At 47.9% G+C, this 20,400-nt stretch overlaps 2 protein-coding genes across 2 annotated transcripts; one reads left to right on the top strand and one right to left on the bottom strand.

Annotated features, from left to right (window-relative positions):
• Positions 1-3,503: 3,503 nt before the first annotated feature.
• LOC128332937 (bradykinin-releasing enzyme KR-E-1-like) lies at positions 3,504-11,511 on the bottom strand. Its single transcript, XM_053267765.1, has 5 exons — positions 11,392-11,511; positions 9,243-9,396; positions 8,027-8,280; positions 7,063-7,199; positions 3,504-4,535 (listed from the first exon to the last, which is right to left on the bottom strand). The coding sequence occupies exons 1-5, from the start codon at positions 11,462-11,464 to the stop codon at positions 4,353-4,355; spliced, it is 801 nt and encodes a 266-aa protein (XP_053123740.1). The 5' UTR covers positions 11,465-11,511; the 3' UTR covers positions 3,504-4,352.
• Positions 11,512-12,039: 528 nt separating this feature from the next.
• On the top strand, positions 12,040-20,089 carry LOC128332833 (gilatoxin-like). Its single transcript, XM_053267599.1, has 5 exons — positions 12,040-12,100; positions 13,309-13,468; positions 15,863-16,155; positions 18,314-18,453; positions 19,892-20,089. Exons 1-5 carry the CDS (start codon positions 12,040-12,042, stop codon positions 20,087-20,089), a joined length of 852 nt encoding a protein of 283 aa, XP_053123574.1.
• Positions 20,090-20,400: the final 311 nt, after the last annotated feature.

The raw sequence follows: 20,400 nt of genomic DNA, 5'->3' as shown, positions 1-20,400 counted from the left end.
TTGGGCCCTGGGCTTTTGAGGGTTTGTTTGTTGTTATTCTGTCTCTCACAGCTACAATAAACCTACCATTCCAATTATAGCCTGGTCATTTCTGTGTCAGAGGGCAAATGGACAAAATCAGCTGGGGATCAAATACTTATTTCCCTCACTGTAGATCTAAACCTTACAAACACGATTTTGATCTACCCAACCTGCTAATATTACTAGATTTCAAACCCTGTTGTAAAATCAATATTAGGAAAATAGTTCTTTAAATATAATAAGAATGTTTTCCAATCTTCTTTAAAGCATTCTAAATTTTGGTCTCTTATCAGTACTGTAAGTTTAGCCTGCAATCCTTCCAAGTAAAAATCCATAGGGTTGGGCTCCCACTAATTTGGGACTCGGGCGTAAGTCACATAGAGATGTCCTGAGTCTTCTATCCATGTCCCCTGCTAACTGAGCAAAGAGGCACCTTTTTAAAGTGGTGATTCTCTTTACTGAGCAGGGGGAGAGCAACTGGCCCTATCCGTCTCCAGCACAGCATCCCTCCAGTGGCTGTTGCTGGTGTCTATCTTGTATTTCTTTTTTAGACTGGGAGCCCTTTAGGGACAGGGAACCATTTGATTTATGTATTTATATCGATGTCAACCGCTTTGGGAACTTTTGTTGAAAAGCGGTATATAAATATTTGTCAAATTCGTATTACTTCTGAGTAAAAGTCGGATCGGCTGCTGGTCCTTGTAGATTGTAATTCTGCACACGCATTGCTGCTTAGAATCATCAACATTATGAGTCCCATGAACTCAGTGGGGTTCACTTTTGAGTTACCGTGGAAGGGGAATCAGTGGGAGATGCCTAACTGGGTTTGTTTTGAAAGACTCAGCAGGGCTTAAGCCAAAATGCTTTCACTGCCAGCCAGGGCTCAGACGTAAAATCCTGAAGGAGTAATAAAAACCAGGCCTTTGAGCATGTCCAGAGTGCCTTTTGCTTCACCACTGATTCACCACAGCAAGGACCAAACACTTAAATTTAAGAGTTCTTTCCCGTTTTATAATTTCAAGTTTTAATTTGAACCTAATAATTGTGGTTTTTTATCTGACAAAAAAAATTAGTTAATTTTATTCCTTTTATTGTATCTGTGCCTTATTGTTGTGAGCCACCCCGAGCAGTAGTGCACTGGAGGAGCGGGGTATAAATATTTTTAATAGTAGTAGTAGTAGTAGTAGTAGTAGTAGTAGTAGTAGTTAGGGTATCCAGAAAAGTGGGGGAAATGACTGCTGGGTGTCTGCGTCCTAGCACCTCTCATTTTAGGAATTAAACACTAGTGTATGATCTTGTTGGAAAGTTCTGAAGGCACCTAAGGGCAGAAGGACTCCAGGGAGGGTTTATGCACATCCACGTTTATGGTGGTGGGTGATGATACTAGACCTTGCTGGTTAACATCTGTCCAGTGTTTAGTGATCATTGACATAACATGGTCCTTCAGGAATGACTCGCACTTGCCTTGATAGGAACATAGGAAGCTGCTGTCTACTGAGTCAGGCTGTTTTTCCATCTAGCTCAGTATTGTCTACCCTGGCTGGCAGCAATTCCACAGATTCAGGCAGGACTCAGGAGACTTTTCCAAGCCCTAGCTTGAGATGCCAGAGACTGAAACTGAGATCTTCTGTACACAAATCAGATGCTTTACCGTGGCCCTTTCCCCCAAGAAGCTGCCTTATACTGAGTCAGACCATTGGTCCAGCTAGGGGAGGAGAGCTGGTCTTGTGGTAAAGGTAAAATGTGTCGTTGAGTCGATGTCAACTCCTGGCGACCACAGAGCCCTGAGGTTGTCTTTGGTAGACTCCAGAAAGGGTTTACCATTGCCTCCGCCCGCACAATATGAGATGATGCCTTTCAGCATCTTCCTATATTGCTGCTGCCTGATATAGATGTTTCCCATATTCTGGGAGACATACCAGTGGGGATTCGAACTGGCAGCCTCTGGCTTGGTAGGTAGCAAGCATGGATTATCCCCTTTGCTAAGCTTGTTCTGCCCTGGTTTGCATTTGAATGGGGGACTACATGTGAGCACAGCAAGATATTCCCCTTAGGGGATGGGGCTGTTCTGGGAAGAGCGTCTGAGTTCCCTCCCTGGCAGCATCTCCAAGATAGGGTGGAGAGAGACTCCTGCCTGCAGCCTTAGAGAAGCTGCTGCCAGTCTGTGAAGACAATATTGAGCCAGATGGCCTGACTCAGTATATGTTCCTATGTTGCTCAGTATATGTTCCCAGCTCAGTATTGTTTACACTGACCGGCAGTGTAAGTGGGGCTCTATTGCCCTATTGATTCCATCACTTCAGAAATCGAGACGGATCCTTCAATGACAAGACTGACTCAGTTATCAATGCTGGCAGCTGTGTTTGTTTATTTCTTTTTGTCAGTTGCTATCTTTCAGAGTTACACATGCACATCAGAGCCACAATCACTGCGTCATCAGTTGATTCAAGGTGCTAGTATTCAGCAGGGGTAGGGGGAATATGCACTATCCTGGGATTGCCGCTATGTGTAGGGCTCAGGAAATCCACTAGCCTACTTGCCGGTGGCGAGTGAAAAGTGATGCCTGACGAGTGGAGTGGGGATTCTGACGAGTAACGTACCAACAGAGATCGAGGAACCATCTGATGGGTAAAATATTTTCTCCGGCTGGTGAAATGAGCCTACATTTCTTGACCTCTGGTTATGTGACTTTAGGACTGCAGTCTCATCATGCACATTTACTAGGGACTTCATCCCATACAATTCAGTGAGACTTACTTCCAAAGGAAAATTCATATTGATGTGTTTAGAAAACCAATGAAACTCCATGTTTGCCCAGAAAACCTCATTCTAACTTAAAGTAACCCCAGGCCAGCTCAGGGACATCACTGCCTCTCATGATCAACATCATTATCTCTCTCCACTAAATTCTATCTATGAAGCTTGGTTCTCACAAGGTCCTTTTGTGCTCTAAGACATTAAGCTAGCCCAAGCTTTACCTGCTAATTTTATAGAAACCTGTATTTAATCAATGTGATTGTACATGACTTGTCATTGCTAACATTTTCCACAAGCTGATAATTCATTAATCACCAGAAGCACCTGGTTCCACAATACAAGACTGTTATTGATACTTTATTTGGGATAAAGATGGGTTAAGACAATGTTGCTTGCTATAACTTGTATGATCTTTATATGTACACCTTGCTGTTATGTGTAAAACTTTTTATCTATATCAAATCATGCCAGATATGTGTGCTTAAGGATATGTGTGTTGATTTATAGAATTATACTAATTATGTTTGTAGCTCTAGGATGTTGTATGCAATGTATCTAGTTTTATTGCCATATGTACAGCCCAATCAGCACCTACTATTTCTGTAAAATCTATGCTTAATGCATCACAAATGCTTAAGTCATCCCAAAACCACATATGTCCCAAATCCTTTAGCCACACAAAACACAGAACTATATTTCCAAGATCAGGAGTTTATGTGTTAGAAAGAGCTATTATTAATATTTCCAAACAGTTAGAACTTTCATTTAACTAATATGGAGAGCCTATTGATTTATGGACAAAGAAGAGAATTCTAGTTATAGCATGTATTTTCTTTATATTGATAATCACATGTTGCTGCTTATAATGCATTCCAGCTTTAATCCAAATGTTTATGAGAACCTTTAAACCTCGCCATAATGTAAGACCCATACATACAGCTGTACCTTTACAAACCGATATAACCCAAAGGTTCAGGATGATCCAGTTTTTCAGGGGGGAATTGATGTGTTTAGAAAACCAAAGAAACTCCATGTTTGCCCAGAAAACCTCATTCTAACTTAAAGTAACCCCAGCCCAGCTCAGGGACATCACTGCCTCTCATGATCAACATCATTATCTCTCTCCACTAAATTCTATCTATGAAGCTTGGTTCTCACAAGGTTCTCACTGTTCTTTGCTGACAATTAAGAAATCAGGATTTAACCAAATAAGGAGTAATCACCAGATGAACAATGAATCATTTGCATGCGTACTAGATACTTAGACCACCATTTTATTGTCACGTATACTGTGTCTAGGGTGTCAGCATCATTCAGATTGTTTGTATAAATGTAAGATGCACCTATAACCAACTGTAATCCGTTTGAGAGCGTAAGCTCAGTGATTACCTATTGGTAAAACTGCAGTAGCAATAAAAGCCTCTAAATGATTCCCACTGAGTCTGTTTGATTGACTAAAAGGCAGACCCAGGGACGAACCGAATTCACATCAATACTATTGGTGAAAGGACAGAGCTGAAAAGAGGCATTTGCAGGGGGGCGATTTCCGTGCAACACAACTCAAGAGGTTTCTGTCAGGGTTCCTGACAGGGAAAGCACTCATCTTGATCTCCTGCAAGAACAGTCTCGATCCAGTCGAGAAATTTGCAGATGTTGGTGTAGACACCAGGGTGTGACGGATCCGTACAAGGGTCATTACCAAAAGATACAATGCCCTGGAGTTTTCCATTACAGATAAGGGGTCCCCCAGAGTCACCCTGTTGAGAGAATAGAACACATTATGAGTTAACTGGAGCTGGGATCTCAAACTGCAGCCCTGCTGCCGATGTCGGCATACCACAACCATCATCTCTTGCTGCTGGCCATTGTGGCTGGGGATGATGGGAGTTGTGATCCCAGCTAGCTGGAGGACCGCAGCTTCAAGGGTGGTGAGCTGGTCTTGTGGTAGCGAGCATGACTTGTCCCCTTAGCTAAGCAGGGTCCACCCTGGTTGCATATGAATGGGAGACTAGAAGTGTGAGCACTGGAAGATATTCCACTTAGGGGATGGAGTCGCTCTGGGAAGAGCAGAAGGTTCCAAGTTCCCTCCCTGGCAGCATCTCCAAGACAGGACACAGAGAGATTCCTGCCTGCAACCTTGGAGAAGCCGCTGCCAGTCTGTGAAGACATTCCTGAGCTACATAGACCAATGGTCTGACTCAGTATATGGCAGCTTCATATGTTCCTACATATGAGCATGGTTTGCTGCAAGATAGCAGATCAGGCCGTAGCTCAGGAGCAGAGTATCTGTTTTACAGACAGAAGGTCCCAGCTTCAATCCCTGGCAGCATCGCCAGGTAGGAGAGACGCCTGCCTGCAACCTTGGAGAGCTGCTGCCAGTCGGTGCCAGGGCTGCTCAGCTTTGGCCCTCCTGCAGATATTGGCCTACAATCCCCATAATCCCCGGCTATTGGCCACTGTGGCTGGGGATTATGGGAACTGTAGTTCTTAAACAGCTGGGGGGCCTAAGTTGAGAAGGCCTGTAAGACAATACGGAGCGGGATGGACCAATGGTCTGATATGGTCACCATATCTTAAGAAGGATATTGTCAAACTGGAAAAGGTGCAGAAGAGGGCAACCAAAGTGATCAGGGGCCTGGAGCACCTTCCTTATGAGGCAAGGCTACAGCATCTGGAGCTCTTTTGTTTGGAAAAGAGGCGACTAAGAGGAGACTTGATCAAAGTGTATAAAATTGTGCATGGAGTGGAGAGGGTGGACAGAGAGAAATTGTACTCCCTCTCTCTCCCAGCACTAGAACCAGGGGTCACCCCATGAAATTGAAAGTCGGGGAATTTAGGGCTGACAAGAGGAAGTAAGTTTTCATGAAGCACATAATTAATCTATGGAATTCTTTGCCATGGCATGTGGTGATGGGCTTCAGCTTGGATGGCTTAAAAAGGGGCTTAGACAAATTCATGGAGGACAGGTCTATCAGTGGCTACTAGTCTGGTGGCTGTGGGCCACCTCCAGCCTCAGAGGCTAGATGCCTCTCAATCCCAGTTGCAGGGGAGCAACAGCAGGAGAGAGGGTGTGCCCTCACCTCTTGCCTATGGGCTCCTCAGAGGCATCTGGTGGGCCACTGTGTGAAACAGGGTGCTGGGCTAGATAGGCCTTGGTCCTGATCCAGCAGGGCTGTTCTTAATTTCTTATGAATGAACTAAGCAGGAACAAGAGAGTCTCCGATGTGTAGCCCACCGCCGCCACCCCGCCCCCAGCTGGCCCATGTCCTCCATCTTGCTGCTGCTTCTTGTGCCATTTTCCCTGGGTGGGTGGGTATGTACCAGTGGCATAGGGACTACCCTCCTATACAAAGTTATGGAGAACAAGTCTATCAATGCCTACTAGCCTGGTGCCTACAGCCCACCTCCAGCCTCAGAGGCAGGATGCCTCTCAATACCAGTTGCAGGGGAGCAACCGCAGGAGAGAGGACATGCCTTCACCTCTTTCCTGTGGGCTCCTCAGAGGCATCTGGTGGGCCACTTTGTGAAACAGGGTGCTGGGCTAGATAGGCCTTGGGCCTGATCCAGCAGGGCTGTTCTTACGTTCTTAAGACTCAGTATAAGACAGTTTCCTAGGTTCCCATGATATTGCTCAGCCTGCACCTTCTAGCTAGAGGACATGGTGCCACTGTAGCTCAGCTGGAATTTATGAGCTTGAGGGAGGAATCACAGCTGAACATCTCGCATGTCCTCCTGGTTATTTTTCATGGTGACAGGAACCTAGGGAGTTGCCTAATATTGAGTCAGTCCCTTGGTCCATCCAGCTCAATATCGTCTACACCAAGGATTCTCAACGTTGGGTCCCCAGATGTTATTGGACTTCAGTTCCCAGAATCCCCAACCAGAGGCCACTGGGGATAGGGATTATGGGAGTTGAAGTCAAAAAACATCTGGGGACGCAACGTTGAAAATCCCTGATCTACACCAGGCCTGCTCAATTTAGGCCCGCCCCCCAGCTGTTTTTGGACCACAGCTCCCAGAATCCCCAGCCACATTGGCCAATAGCGAGGGGTTGTGGGAGTTGTAGGCCAACATCTACAGGAGGGCCAAAATTGAGCAACCCTGGTCTACACTGACCGGAAACAGCTCTCCAAGGTTTCAAGCTTTCCCAGCCTTACTTGGAAATGGAGAATATGTGACAGTGACCACATGTAGTCACCCATCCAAATGTGAACCAAGTCAGACCCTGCTTAGCAAAGTGAGCAGTTCATGCTTGCCTACCACCAGACCAACACTCCTCCTCACCTTGCAGGCGCCTTTGCTTTCTTCCTCGTCCCCGGCACACACCATGTTCTCATTCACGCTCCCTGGATAAGCAGCCTGACATTTCTCATCCGAGGTTATTTTAACACATGCACAGTAAGGAACATCAGGATAAGTCTCTGAAAATGAAAGGAAGCTGAGGTTATTTAGGGAGTCTTTGAGGCCAAAGTTCTCAAACTCGGGACCCCAGATGTCATTGGGACTACAACTTCCATCATCCCCAGCCATGATTATAGGAGCTGCAGCCCCATCTGGGGGGCTGGACATTCAGGATCGCTGTTGGAGAATGCTGTGCTTGAACAATCTGACTCCGGGCAGTAGGAATTCCCAGGTTTTGAGGGCCCCTATGGGGCTAGTTCTCATGATCATTGCTAAGTGATTACCCTTTCTAACTTGGCAACGAGGCACCTTTTAACGGGCTGATTCTCTTTATTTAGGAGGAGGAGAGTAACTGGCCCTATCCACCCCCAGCACACTACCTCCAGTGACTGTTGCTGGTGTCTATCTGATGTTTCTTTTTAGACTGTGAGCCCTTTGGGGACAGGGAACCATCTTATGTATCTATAATTTCTCTGTGTAAACTGCCCTGAGCCATTTTTTGGAAGGGCGGTATAGGAATCGAATAAATCAATAAAAATAAATAAATAAGTGGGGAATCCTAGAATCTTGCGGCATGCAAGAATCTTGCAGCCAGTGTTCTCTCTTAACAGGGATTTCCAGATGTTGTTGACTCCCACTCCCATAATCCCCAAGCAAAAGCCATTGCAGCTGGGGATTCTGGGAGTTGGAGTCAACAACATCTGGGAATCCCTGTTAGAAAGAACATTGCTTGAAGCATGCAAGAATATTACGGCGTGCAAGAATCCTAGAATCCTGCGGCATTCCTACGTCTCGTCGATCTCTCGCCCCACTGAAAACTAGTGCGATCTGGGCCTGTGGCTCTTACCTTGTGGGGCAGTGTTGGAACCCCAGCCCATTACTTCGCACTTTGTCCCCACAGAAGCACAGCTGGTAGGCAGGGCAAGGGGGCCCACATACTCGTTGAAGTCAATGGAGCTGTTCAGTTGGATTAGCATGATGTCGGCAGGTAAAGCTGGTTGGCCTCTAGTGTGGAAACAGCAATTCTCGTTGTCTCTGATCTGCTCATGGCCTGTGGACACCCCTATATCATGTACTCCAAACCTTGTCTCAATCTTCTCACTACAAGAAAGGTAGCAAAAACATAGAGGCTCACTTTCAGCAAGGACTGGATCGTCATGCTAACTGCACTGTTGCTTGAGATGGATATTTGGCATGGATACTGGCCTGTAGGCGCTGAACAGGAAACACGTGATGTTTCCTCCCATGTTCTAAAAGCAGGAAAAGTTGAGAGTTGCAAAGTTAAAGGAGAGAAAAGCCCTGGACGGAGTTGAGTTGATAGTTGAGACGATCAGTCTCCCCCTAGAGACAGATTGTGTCCTCTCTTGCAATCAATAGGCTTTAGACTGGGTTATACATTTTAACTCATGACTGAGCAAACTAGAATTGCATCACTACTTCCACAAAAGTGTGCCTTTGTGCACATGTTTAGTACTATTCAAAAAGCCTATCGCTATTGTAAAAAGACAGAACAGTAGCAGCAAGAACAGCTGACGTGTGTAATCGGGCATCTGTACCCCTGTTCTTTCCTTTTTAAAGGTCAGAAAAATCGCTGTTCATAGGCTCAGGAATGTGGGGACATAGGAAGCTGCCATATACTGAGTCAGACCCTTGGTCCATCTAGCTCAGTATTGTCTACACAGACTGGCAGCAGCTTCTCCATCCAAGGTTGCAGGCAGGAGTCTCTCTCAGCCCTATCTTGGAGGTGGTGCCAGGGAGGGAACCAGGAACCTTCGACCTGCAAGCACAGAGATGCTCTTCCCCGAAGGGGAATATCTTACAGGGTGCAGACATGTAGTCTCCCATTCAAGTCCCCTTAAGTAGCATAGCATATTATTTTGATGGTCTGGCCATTTATTCCTGGGACCTTTATCCTCCCACCTATATTAAGCAAATTGTGTTCTAGCTGCATCAATTCTATATGATTGGTATGTGTTCGGGTCTGCAGAGAAACTCCTTGATCATCAAAGTCCATAGAGTAGGACTGCTGGCCCTTTCCCCTCTCTCCCTCCCTCCCCACTCACCTTTTGTAGCAGTGAGCGGCTGTGATCACCCAATCCTGGTTGAGTACAATTGCAGAGCAATAGGGCCCAGCTCTGTCAAACATCAGTGCAAGCCAAGGATGCATGTCCGAACTGCATTCCTCCCCTCCAATGATCCGGTTACGGTGTGCAGACGCTGCAAGACAAACCGAGAGAGGAGAGCTGGTCTGGTGGTCGCAAGAATGACTTGTCCCCTTAATTAAGCAGGGTCTGCCTTGGTTGCATATGAATGGGAGTCTGGAAGTGTGAGCACTGGAAGAGATTCCCTTCAGCGGATGGAGCTGCTCTGGGAAGAGCTTCTAGGTCCCAAGTTCCCTCTCTGGCAGCATCTCTGAGATCTGGCTGAGAGAGATTCCTGCCTGCAACCTTGGAGAAGCCACTGCCAGTCTGTGTAGGCAAACACAGAAAGATTCTGCCTCCAAGAGGAGGGGAGAGCTGGTCTTGTAGCAAGCATGACTTGTCCCCGTAGCTAAGCAGGGTCTGCCCTGAAGTGTGAGCACTGTAAGTTCTTCCCCTTAGGGGATGGAGCCACTCTGGGAAGAGCAGAAGGCTTCAAGCTCCCTCCCTACTAGCATCTCCAGATAGGATGGCGGAGAGAGATTCCTACCTGCAATCTTGAAGAAGCCGCTGCCAGTCCATGTAGACAATACTATCAATACTATCTAGCTCAGTTTTGTCTTCCCAGACTGGCAGCAGCTTCTCCAAGGCTCCTTGAGCTACTCTTTGAAGAACCACAGACAGGTGTGTACTACAGGCAGGGCTCACCCCCTCTGAAATGGCTTTCAAGCTAGAGGGCAGAGGCCTGGCCCGCGTTCACCCTTTTCCATCTGCAAATGTGTGTTCCAGAGGAAAAGCTGGAGAGAGTAATGCCTACTGACCTGGAACATAGGAAACTGCCATATACTGAGTCAGGCCATTGGTCTATCTAGCTCAGGATTGTCTTCACAGACTGGCAGTGGCTTCTCCAAGGTTGCAGGCAGGAATCTCTCTCAGCCCTCTCTTGGAGATGCTGCCAGGGAGGGAACTTGGAACCTTCTGCTCTTCCCAGAGCAGCTCCATCCCCTGAGGGGAATCTCTTCCAGTGCTCACACTTCTAGTCTCCCATTCATATGCAACCAAGGCAGACCCTGCTTAGCAATGGAGACAAGTCATGCTTGCTACCACAAGACTAGCTCTCCTCTCCTTGCCTACCTACTGATAGGCTAACGTAAAACGCTTTTTTGTATTTTCTTTTGAATCCCTGTTTGTCTTCCTTTACTTCCAGTTTCAACCTATCCCCCCCCCCCCAAATTCCTTATTCTGTGTGCAATCCTAGTTTCTTAATAAATTTCATATACTTAGAAGTGGCTTCAGTCTGATTTTACAGGTCCTGGAGGGTTACTTGCAAAACTCTTCCCCATCTGCCTAGTTAGGTCATTATTCAGTTGTTTTCAGAATAATGTCTTGTTGTCTAGAGCCGGGTTGTGTGTGGACTCTGGCTGTAGAGTGCCTGCAGATCCCTAGTCAGACAACTCTAGGCTGTTGAAGTGTGTCTAAGCCTGGTCAGTGACTTTAGATCAGTCTTCAACTGGGGTCAGCCTACCTTGAAGGAGCGGTGTGCTCCTAGATTGGGGATCAGCGCAATCTCTCTACTGATGATAGATTCCAGGAAAGCATAGAGTAATTTAACACACAATATAAAATTGAATAAAAATAGTTTAAATTCAACAAAATAGAGTAAAAACAATTGCCATTGTTTGACCCCTGCTAACTGGGCAAAGAGGCACCTTTTAACGTGGGGATTCTCTTTACTGAGCAGGGGGAGAGTAACCGGCTCTTTCCGCCCCCAGCACAGGACCTCCAGTGACTGTAACATATTAAACAGTTTAAAATGAATTTCAATTAAAAGCCCAAGAAAACAGGTGCATCTTGAGGGTCCTCCTAAAATCAAACAGAGAAGGAGATGCTCTTATTTCAACAGAGAGCATATTCGTTAGGAATGGCGCTGCTACGCGGTCAACAATTCAATGGCACATGAACCCACAAAAGGAACTGGAGGTAGGGGTTTGGGGAAAGGGATGCTTATAGTCCTTTCCTTCCCCAGTTCACAGACCCCTTCACAATCACATCACTATTCCATGGCTGTTCTTACCAAAAGACAGCAGTAGCAAGATCTTCAGCAGTCTGAGATGCATAGCAGCTGGTCTGCCCGCTGGTGAATCCATACTTCTAAGTGGTGAACAAGCTTAGCGATTAGGAAAACACGATTTTTAAAAAGGTCGCTCTGCACTCGGGACCTTCTTTGTCTGGTTTCCACGCAAGAGCCAGAAGACAGGTGTCCAAGAGAAGCCAGGTTCTCACCATCAAACCAGTCCTCCTTCAACCAGACAGCCAGGGGAGTGAGAAGTGAGCAAGACGTTAATGTTAGCAAGAGTTTTATCAGTGCCGTCTAGAAGGGGAAACAGGGAGATGCCTATCTTGTAATCTCAAGATGTGACTAATATTTTCCACGATGGCTGCCCTTTAAGAATGTCGAGAAACGCCCCAGGGTCCAGATTGCTGGGGTGTGGGGACCAGTTCTGATTTCGGTGGTGGAGGGAGATCAGAGAGACATCCGCCTTGGGGGGCATTGAGATTCACATCAATTGTTCGAGGCCTAATCTTGGATCTGTTAAAGGCTCATCTGCGAGCATGCCATGCCCCTTGAGAGCATTTGGAGTCACTGCTTGTTTTCAATAGTTCAGGATTGGTCCCAGGTATTGCATTGCTTCAGGCAAGGGGCCAAATGCTGCCTTGCCCCATGGCCCTGGGCCCCATTCACCAACTGGCCCTTGCAAGCGTTGAAGGTGGCACGTGTGTCAGTGAGCCTGCTGAGAAGGTAAAGGTAAAGTGTGTTGCCGACTCCTGGCACCCACAGCACCCACAAGCACCCACAGATGGTTGTCTTTGGTGGAATACAGGAGGGGTTTACCATTGCCTCCTTCCGTGCAGTTTGAGATGATGCCTTTCAGCATCTTCCTATATCGCTGCTGCCCAATATAGGTGTTTCCCATTGTCCGGGATAGATACCAGCGGGGATTCGAATTCTTCCTTTTGTCTGAATGCAGACGGGGAAATGGTGTGTGTGTGTGTGTGTGTGTGTGTGTGTGTGTGTGTGTAACCGCAGGGCCATTGGACCCACAGTTCTGCGTTACGTCTGAAGGTGGTAGTCATTAGTCATATCTTGAGGTTGAAATGTTCAGCCCTGTTCTCTATTGTTGTGGCTGCCCGGTTGAGCCAGGTGGACTCGTGAGACCTGGCCCCTTCTGGACACCTGTGCGCTGACCTTGGGGCAGAAACCAAACAGGAGAGTCCAGGCACTGAGCCCAGATGAGTTCTTTTGCCCTTGTTTTGACCACCACTTATAACATCAGCTTGCACACACAACCAGGCAGATCTGCTGCTGCCATGGAACTCACCAAAGGGCTGGGTATCTTTCTGTTGCTACTGCTGCCGCCTCTGGGTAAGGGCCATGCTTTTATGGTGACAAGATCATAAACATGGGATGGTGTTTTTTTCTATGCCTCCATTCTCTTCTCCTTCGATTCTTTATGGGAATTCCAGGAAAAAGAATCGCTAGACATGTCCAGTGAAATCCTGTAAAATCACTGGACATGTCCAGTGAAATCATGTAAAATCACTGGACATGTGCATGTGCACTGATTTCATGGTGAAAAGATCATGAGGAAGGAGCATTTCTATGCACGCTTCATTTTCTACTCCTTCAGTTCTATCTGTGAATTCACCTGGGCAGCGGAATCGTTATGCATCTGAAGCAGCCATGTGGGTTACGTCATCCCTGTTTTTGTCCATAAAGGTGTGCATTTGATGAGGATGATAAACTCGGTTTGTTAACTGTCCCATAACAAATTGTTCTCTGGGTGGCTCACAACACAGCAGTAAAACATCAAGTCAAAACACGTAGCCCACGAAACTGCTCGTCTGAGGAAAAGAATGGCAAGTATTCCAATAGTCTAACAATGGCCTTTGGCATCCTTCCCTCTCCTGGTTCCCTTGGCTTGTATTGCAGCATCCGCACACCATGCCCGCATCATCGGAGGCGAGGAATGCCTTGAGACAGAACACCCCTGGCTGGGGCAACTCTATGACCGCCTAGGGCCCTACTGCTCTGGGACATTGCTCAACCGGAACTGGGTGATCACTGCTGCTCACTGCAAAGTGGTGCCCAGGTGAGGAAAAGTGTGGGGGGAGTCTGTTTTGAATCCCATTTCCGACCTTTCACATGTGCAATCTAGTGCAGCCTGTGGATCACCGCTCTTTCTAGGTGGCAAGGCTACATGATAATCAGTTATCCACTCAGTGCTTCCAAGGAGAAATCTGTGATAGGTCACAAGAGGAATCAATATCTATAAAGCGCTAAGGCGATGGGTGACCTGCGCATGCATGGCACGCTGGAAGTCCCTGGAGTAGGGATGTGCGAATGTGTTCGACGTCGAACCTGTTCGGTTCGACCATTCGGGGTCGAATCGAACCATCCTCTGTGCGGTCCTTTCGCGGATTATATGTGTGTGTGTATATATATATATACACACACCCTTCAGGGGAGTTGTTGGAGGCAGCAGCAGAGGTTCCCCCTCTCCCCTCTGGCCTCCTTTTATGATGCCATCGGCCATTTGGCTGGCTCTTCAGCCCCTTCCCCCGCCGGCCTCCCTTTATGCTGCCCTGGGTCATGCAGTGGCCAATTGCACAGGTGTGGCAGCCTCCAAAATGGCCGGCTCCCCGGAGGGGGAAGCCATGAACAGTTGGGGTGTGCATGGATTTATTTTTTAAAATATTTCCCCCCCTTACCCTCTTCGCGGAAATTGTTGGAGGCAGCAGGGTGTGTGTGTCCCGTGGAGGTTTGTTTACTACATTTCTCTTCTGCACTTCCTTCAAGGTGCTCTGAGTGGCGTATACGGTTGTTTATCTTCACACCAACCCTGTGAGGTAGGTTAGGCAGAGAGAGAAGCAACTGGCCCAGAGTCACCCAATGGATTTTGTAGCTGAATGGGGATTTGAACTTAGAGCTCTTCCTGGTCCTAGTCCAACACTTGAACCACCACACCACACTGGCTGTCGTATGTAAGGTCCTGCTCACAGGATCTTCTTCCCCGAGCAGAGTGATGTGAATGAGCAATTTTGGATGTATGAACACATTCATTGGAGCACTACAAAAAGCCTGAGTGGCAAATGTTTGGAATCCGCTTTTTAAGGAGCTGATCCGGGCATCCAGATGTGCTCGGGGAAATATGAGTGGGAAAATATTAGGAGCTTTGCCATACAGGACAAGGGAAACCATCCACTTTGAATGAAACTCACAGCATTAGGAAAGCAGCCCCCACCCACCCCCACCACGGCGAGTTTCTTTTGTGTAGGTTCACACACAGCTCGTTTCTGTGTTTTCCTTGTGGCCAATGGCTTCCTAGAAGACGTGAGACACAGCACCTCCCTTTCCCCCAAGGGTTTAGTAATTAAAGCACCCTCTGTGATCTGCCTTTGTCCAAGTCTTCTTGCTCAATTGGTTTGTGGATCAAACCTTCCCAAGAGCAAAAAGCCTGAAAACTGGATGTTCAACTCTTTGCCTCAGGGTCGATGGCTAGGCTCTAGGCAGTTTTGTTTTGGCATCCCATAGGCATGGCTTATGTAAATGTCAAGACTGATGTCAGCGCCTTGCAGCGGAAACTTCGCTGAAAAACAGCATTTTAAAAACTCATAGATAAACCGGGATGAGGCGAAATCCAGCAGGAAAAACCCGATCTGTGTATGGGGTGCTTCCAAAGACACTGTACTGACCTCGGCGGGAATCTGGCTATATAGTTGGAACACACACCTTCCCTTCCGGAGGAGATTTGAGGTAAAGCTACTGTCAGGTGCGGAGGGAGGCCAGCGGAGGCCTGCTGCAACCCCCTAGCCCCTCCCCCTGCATCAGGCTCTGATGTCAGATGCAGGTACCGGTTAGCCACGCCCCGCGTCTGATGTCAGACATGGGAGGCATGTCTGGGGCAGGAGGCGTGGCCCCTGAGGGGCGGCAGCCCGGGTTCTTTGAACCCGTTCGCTCAATGGTGGCTCTGCCCCTGGCCCCTGTGTGAGAAAGCTCCAGGTGGTGCTAATCTGCTGGCTGTCGTGTGTTGATTCACTAGTTGTTTGCACCACCTGGAGCCTCTGGATAGGGCGGGATAAAATGTGATAAATAAATGAATGAATAGTTAATATCTAGTCCAATGTACTGCTTGCTGTTTCAACAGGAACAGATACGATCATTATCTCCCGGCCACCTCATTCCTTACCTTTAGAGCAGAGCTACGCGACATTGGCCCTCCCGCTGTTTTTGGATGACAGCTCCCATAATCCCCCAGCCACGGTGGCCAATGGCCAGGGATTATGGGAGGTATAGGCCAACATCTGCAGGACCACCAAAGTTGAGCAGCTTCAGAGGAAGACTGACACCATTTTCAGCACCTACTGGCCAGTGACCATGTCAAAGAGTGTCCCAAGCAATGGTGTGGGTCAGCCTGACAATCCAGTCCTTGCTTGGAGAGACTCTAACAGTCTTTGCTGTGTTGTTGTTGTTGTTTTGTGTGCAGTCAAAAAAGATTCCAGGTGAGGCTTGGAGTGCACAATACGGAAGTGCCGACAGGGCATGAACAGACCAGGGTCAGTGAGAACGTCAAATGTGTCAAAATCGTAGAGGGGAGCTCGGAATACACCTTCAACACCACTGACTGTTCAACGTATTCTGAGGACATCATGCTGATGCAACTGAACAGCCCTGTTGTCTGCACCGACTACGTGGCCCCCCTTGCCCTGCCTACCAGCTGTGCTTCTGTGGGGACAGTTTGCCGAGTGATGGGATGGGGCACCACGACCACGCCAGAAGGTAAGAGCTACAGACTGCCCTAGCGCTCCGGAAAGCGAGACATCTACCGGAATCCAGTTTAGGGACCCCACCATGTCTAGTGCCACAAGAGAACAGGGTAGCTGCAGATCAGTGACTCCCCCATGGACATAGCATCCGTTGGATAAGGGGGGACATTTGTCCCCCAGCGCAGAGGGTCAGGGGGCCCACAAGGCTCAGGGTTCGCCCTGCCACCACCCTTTCCACGCTGGGCACTGGTGCCCTGCAGCTGGGGCATGCTCACGCTTTCTGCCTGCAGTGGGGAAAGAATAAATGCTCTGGGGCTGGACTTCCTTTCTCCTCCCCCTCATGCTTCTTCCTCCCAGTGGACCACCCCTGGCCACCACAGCCATGCTGCCCGGACCCAATCCCCCACCCCCACCGGAGGACAGCGACCTCCGGTGGTCTTGCGCCCAGCCATGCTGTTGAGCCATGTCAGGTCATCGGCTGGTCATGTGAATAAGGGGGCGAGTCCCCTGCCTCCTCTGCGACCCCATTGGCCACAATGAGGTAGGAGGAGGGAGCAGAGAATTCGTTTTAAGAGGAATATGAACAGTCCCTGCTTGGAAAACACATTGTAATAGACAGCAATACGAATGGCCAATCTTTACTACAAACCATCGAAACCGCCATTTGTATCGCCGTCCATTACAACATGTTTTCCAAGGAGGGACTCTTGTATGCTAACAATAAACACTTGATTGAAAATATTTTAAACACAAGGACTCTCTTACTGAGAACTTTTCAGCTTGCTTTCTTGGGATGTTTCCAGAGAGCAATAAATTATGGGGTGTTCAGATCTTTTGAAGCGTGACCTTACTCCCTAGCGATGAGCCTCTCCTGCTCCCCTTATACACACTGCTGTGATCTTACCCTCTGTACACCCACCATGCAGGGACATCGTGTGATTTTCACAGCACCACCTGCTGGCCAGATTTTTCATTCCAAGGAGAAATTCCTAGAAATTTAGGAAGCTGAGAAAGCTTGGGTGAAAAGATGGGTTTTCAAATGTTTTCTGAAAATTGCCAGAGATGGGGAGGATTGTATCTCAGCAGGGAGCGCATTCCACAATCTCGGGGCAGCGACCGAGAAGGCCCGTCTCTGTGTAGCCACCAAACGAGTTGGCAGTATTAATATTAATATATAATACAATAGTCTTAATATAGAATATAATAGTCTTAATAATAGGCTTATAAGTGTCTTTATATATAATATGTCTGAATAATAGTCTTAAATAATAGACAATAGATTGCGAACAACCCACAATCTATTGTCCAGCAAGACCCTTGATCTCTGTCCAGTTCGACTATGCACCGTCGCTTAATAATATCAAGTTGTTCCTTCCAGCCTATCCTGTAAACCTATCCTCACAGGGTGAGCCAATTCTCATTTTGTATTATTATTAATATTATTTTACACAGTCAGACAGGTGTTATTGACTGGTTTCTTTTATCCAGACATCGAGTCCTTCCCAAGGACCTGGGATGCCAGAATTTTATTGTCAATGTTGTTGCTGTTGTTATAGATATCGTCGCAGAATATAGGCTGTTCCCAGTAAAGCTGCTTTTTGTAGTTGGCTGATGGTGATTTCTGTGACCCCTTAGGTGTTGAGGTGCTCTTCAAGGTCTTTTGGAATTGCACCCAGGGCGCCAATTACCACTGGGATTATTTGGGTCTTTTTCTGCCACAGCCTTTCAATTTCAATTTGTAGATCTTTGTATTTGGTGATTTTTTCTATTTCTTTTTCTTCTATTCCGCTATCCCCTGGTATTGCTATGTCAATTATTTTGACTTGTCTTTCTTTCTTCTCGACTACAGTTATATCTGGTGTATTGTGTGGCAGATGTTTGTCTGTTTGTAGTCGGAAGTCCCACTCTAACAACATTTTGTACGGCTTTCCTCTCTACAGGAGGGCCAAAAGGGCTCACCCGGCATCTCTTGCTTAAGCCTCCCTGCCCCGCCAAAACCTGCAACTGGCATTGCACATAGCGTGCTTCTTTTTAAAACTAAACAAAAATGCGTGGGTGTGGGGAGGTTTGGGTGAGAAGCAATTTATGTGTCCCCATCCCAAGCAAAGCCAATTCCTCTCAAGCATCTCCGGGACCTGCTTGGCTATTTCTTCTTCTTTTTGCATTTCCAGAGACTTATCCCAAAGTGCCTCATTGTGTGGACGTCCAGATAGTTTCCAATGAAGACTGTCAGGCTCCTTACCCATGGTGGGAAGTGTCCGAGAGGATGGTTTGTGCGGGAGTTGAGGGAGGAGGCAAAGACTCCTGCCGGGTAAGGAGGTTTACCTTTCATGACCAGTCCCCTCTGGCGTGGGGGGAGCTCAGAGGTTAGCAAATGCCAAGGGGAGGAGAGTTTGCCTTGTGGGAGCAAGAATGAATGGTCCTCTTTGCTAAGCAGGGTCCACCCTGGTTTGCATTTGGATGGGAGACTGCATGTGGGGCCGCTCTGGGAAGAGCACTTGCTTGCATGCATGCATGCATGCAGAAGGTTCCAAGTTCCTTCCCTGGCATCTCCCAATAAGGCTGACAGAGATTCTTGCCTGTAACCTCGGAGAAGCTGCTGCCAGTTTGTGTAGACCATACTGAGCTAGATGGCCCAAGGGTCTGACTCGGTAGAAGCCAGCCTCCAAGGACCCGGCCACCCTAGGCACCACACCCCTGTCCTCCACCATTCCTTGTTTTGTGGTGACATGCTATTCATTTGCCTTCCTTGCCTTGCTGGGCTGCACCTCTTCTTCACGCCAGCATATTTGAGCTTGGAGTGTCTGTGCCACCACTCCTTGGCTTATGCTGATGTGTCATGGCTTCGGCAGCATGGCTTGGGAACGCTGAGCACCTCCCCACATAGAAAGGCATGCACCATATTGCCCTTCACCTCAGGCAGCAGTCTTAAGAACAGAATAGCCCTGCTGGATCAGGCCCAAGGCCCATCTAGTCCAGCATCTTGTTTCGCACAGTGGCCCACCCGATGCCTCTGGGAAGCCCACAGGCGAGAGCTGAGGGCATGCCCTCTCTCCTGCTGCTACTCCCCTGCTAACTGGGCCAAGAAGCACCATGTTAACGTGGCAATTCCCTTTATCGAGCAGGGGGAGAGCAACTGGCCCTATCCATCCCCAGCACAGCATCCCTCCAGTGGCTGTTGCTAGGGTCTATCTTGTGTTTCTTTTTAGACTGCGGACAGGGAGCCATCTTATCTTGTATATACTTAATTCTCTTAGCTGGCATGCATGGGGATGTGGAGATGCATAGCAATGTGTGTGTGTGCGTGGGCGAGAGGGCGAGAGAGAGAGAGGTGGTGGGGCGGAGAGGGCGAGAGAGAAAGAGGTGGTGGGGCGGAGAGGGCGAGAGAGAGAGAGGTGGTGGGGCGGAGAGGGCGAGAGAGAGAGGTGGTGGGGCAGAGAGGGCGAGCGAGAGAGAGGTGGGGCGGAGAGGGGGATGCCACAGGCTCTGTGCACTACTGCATAGATGCTCTGTGCGGGGTCAGCTAGTTTATTATTTCTCTCTGTAAACATTAGTTGAAAAGCAGTGTATAAACATCTGGCAGTGGTATTCAGAGGCATCTTGCCTCTGAAGCTGGAGGGGTTTATGGCCCTCAAACTAGTAACCATGGATAGACCTGTCCTCCATGAATTTATCTATAGAAGTGGGCTTGGACAACCCCATACAAACAATATCTAGGTCATTCATCAGGTGTTCTGTTCTCCCTATAGGGCGACTCTGGGGGCCCCCTGATCTGTAATGACACACTCCAGGGCATTGTATCACTGGGGGGCTTCCCTTGTGCCCAGCCAGGACAACCTGGCATCTATACTAACGTCTGCAAGTTTCTTGCCTGGATCCAGGAGACTATTGGCGAAGATGAAGATCCATGCAATCCTGAAGAGGGCACTCCAGGAAAAGCTATTTGAAAGGTGCCAATGAGAACTATCCATGATCACATCACCTTCCAGCCCAACACTCTGCATCTGTACCTGCTAGTAGGTCTCATTAATCCGAATGAGTTGACGTCCCTGGCAAAATATGCATAGGGTTGTAGTTCTCAGGTCACACCACAATCATCCCAGGATAGCTATTTTTCCGTGAGCGTTAGAATCATCTGACCACACCAGCATTGAGGCTTTGATGTGAATTCCTAGTTCTGGACTAGAAAAAGGAATCGCCGACAGCAATAAAACTAGCCTTAATCACTGGATAAAATCCAGACTATCATTGATTTAAT

The sequence above is a fragment of the Hemicordylus capensis genome, chromosome 7 (assembly GCF_027244095.1).
Source record: "Hemicordylus capensis ecotype Gifberg chromosome 7, rHemCap1.1.pri, whole genome shotgun sequence".
NCBI lineage: Eukaryota > Metazoa > Chordata > Lepidosauria > Squamata > Cordylidae > Hemicordylus > Hemicordylus capensis.
This window is presented reverse-complemented; position numbering and strand designations above follow the sequence as displayed.

What these genes read in the sequence shown, in the direction of transcription:
- LOC128332937 (XM_053267765.1), bottom strand. Translation starts at nt 11,464, where the DNA reads ATGGATTCACCAGCGGGCAGACCAGCTGCTATGCATCTCAGACTGCTG. An exon ending in GCCGCTCACTGCTACAAAAG is followed by an intron (nt 8,281 to 9,242) that starts GTGAGTGGGGAG and finishes CCTTTCTTGTAG; the next exon opens with TGAGAAGATTGAGACAAGGT. An exon ending in AAAGCAAAGGCGCCTGCAAG is followed by an intron (nt 4,536 to 7,062) that starts GTGAGGAGGAGT and finishes TTCTCTCAACAG; the next exon opens with GGTGACTCTGGGGGACCCCT.
- LOC128332833 (XM_053267599.1), top strand. Translation starts at nt 12,040, where the DNA reads ATGGCCCTGGGCCCCATTCACCAACTGGCCCTTGCAAGCGTTGAAGGT. An exon ending in TGAAGGTGGCACGTGTGTCA is followed by an intron (nt 12,101 to 13,308) that starts GTGAGCCTGCTG and finishes CTTGTATTGCAG; the next exon opens with CATCCGCACACCATGCCCGC. An exon ending in CACCACGACCACGCCAGAAG is followed by an intron (nt 16,156 to 18,313) that starts GTAAGAGCTACA and finishes TTGCATTTCCAG; the next exon opens with AGACTTATCCCAAAGTGCCT.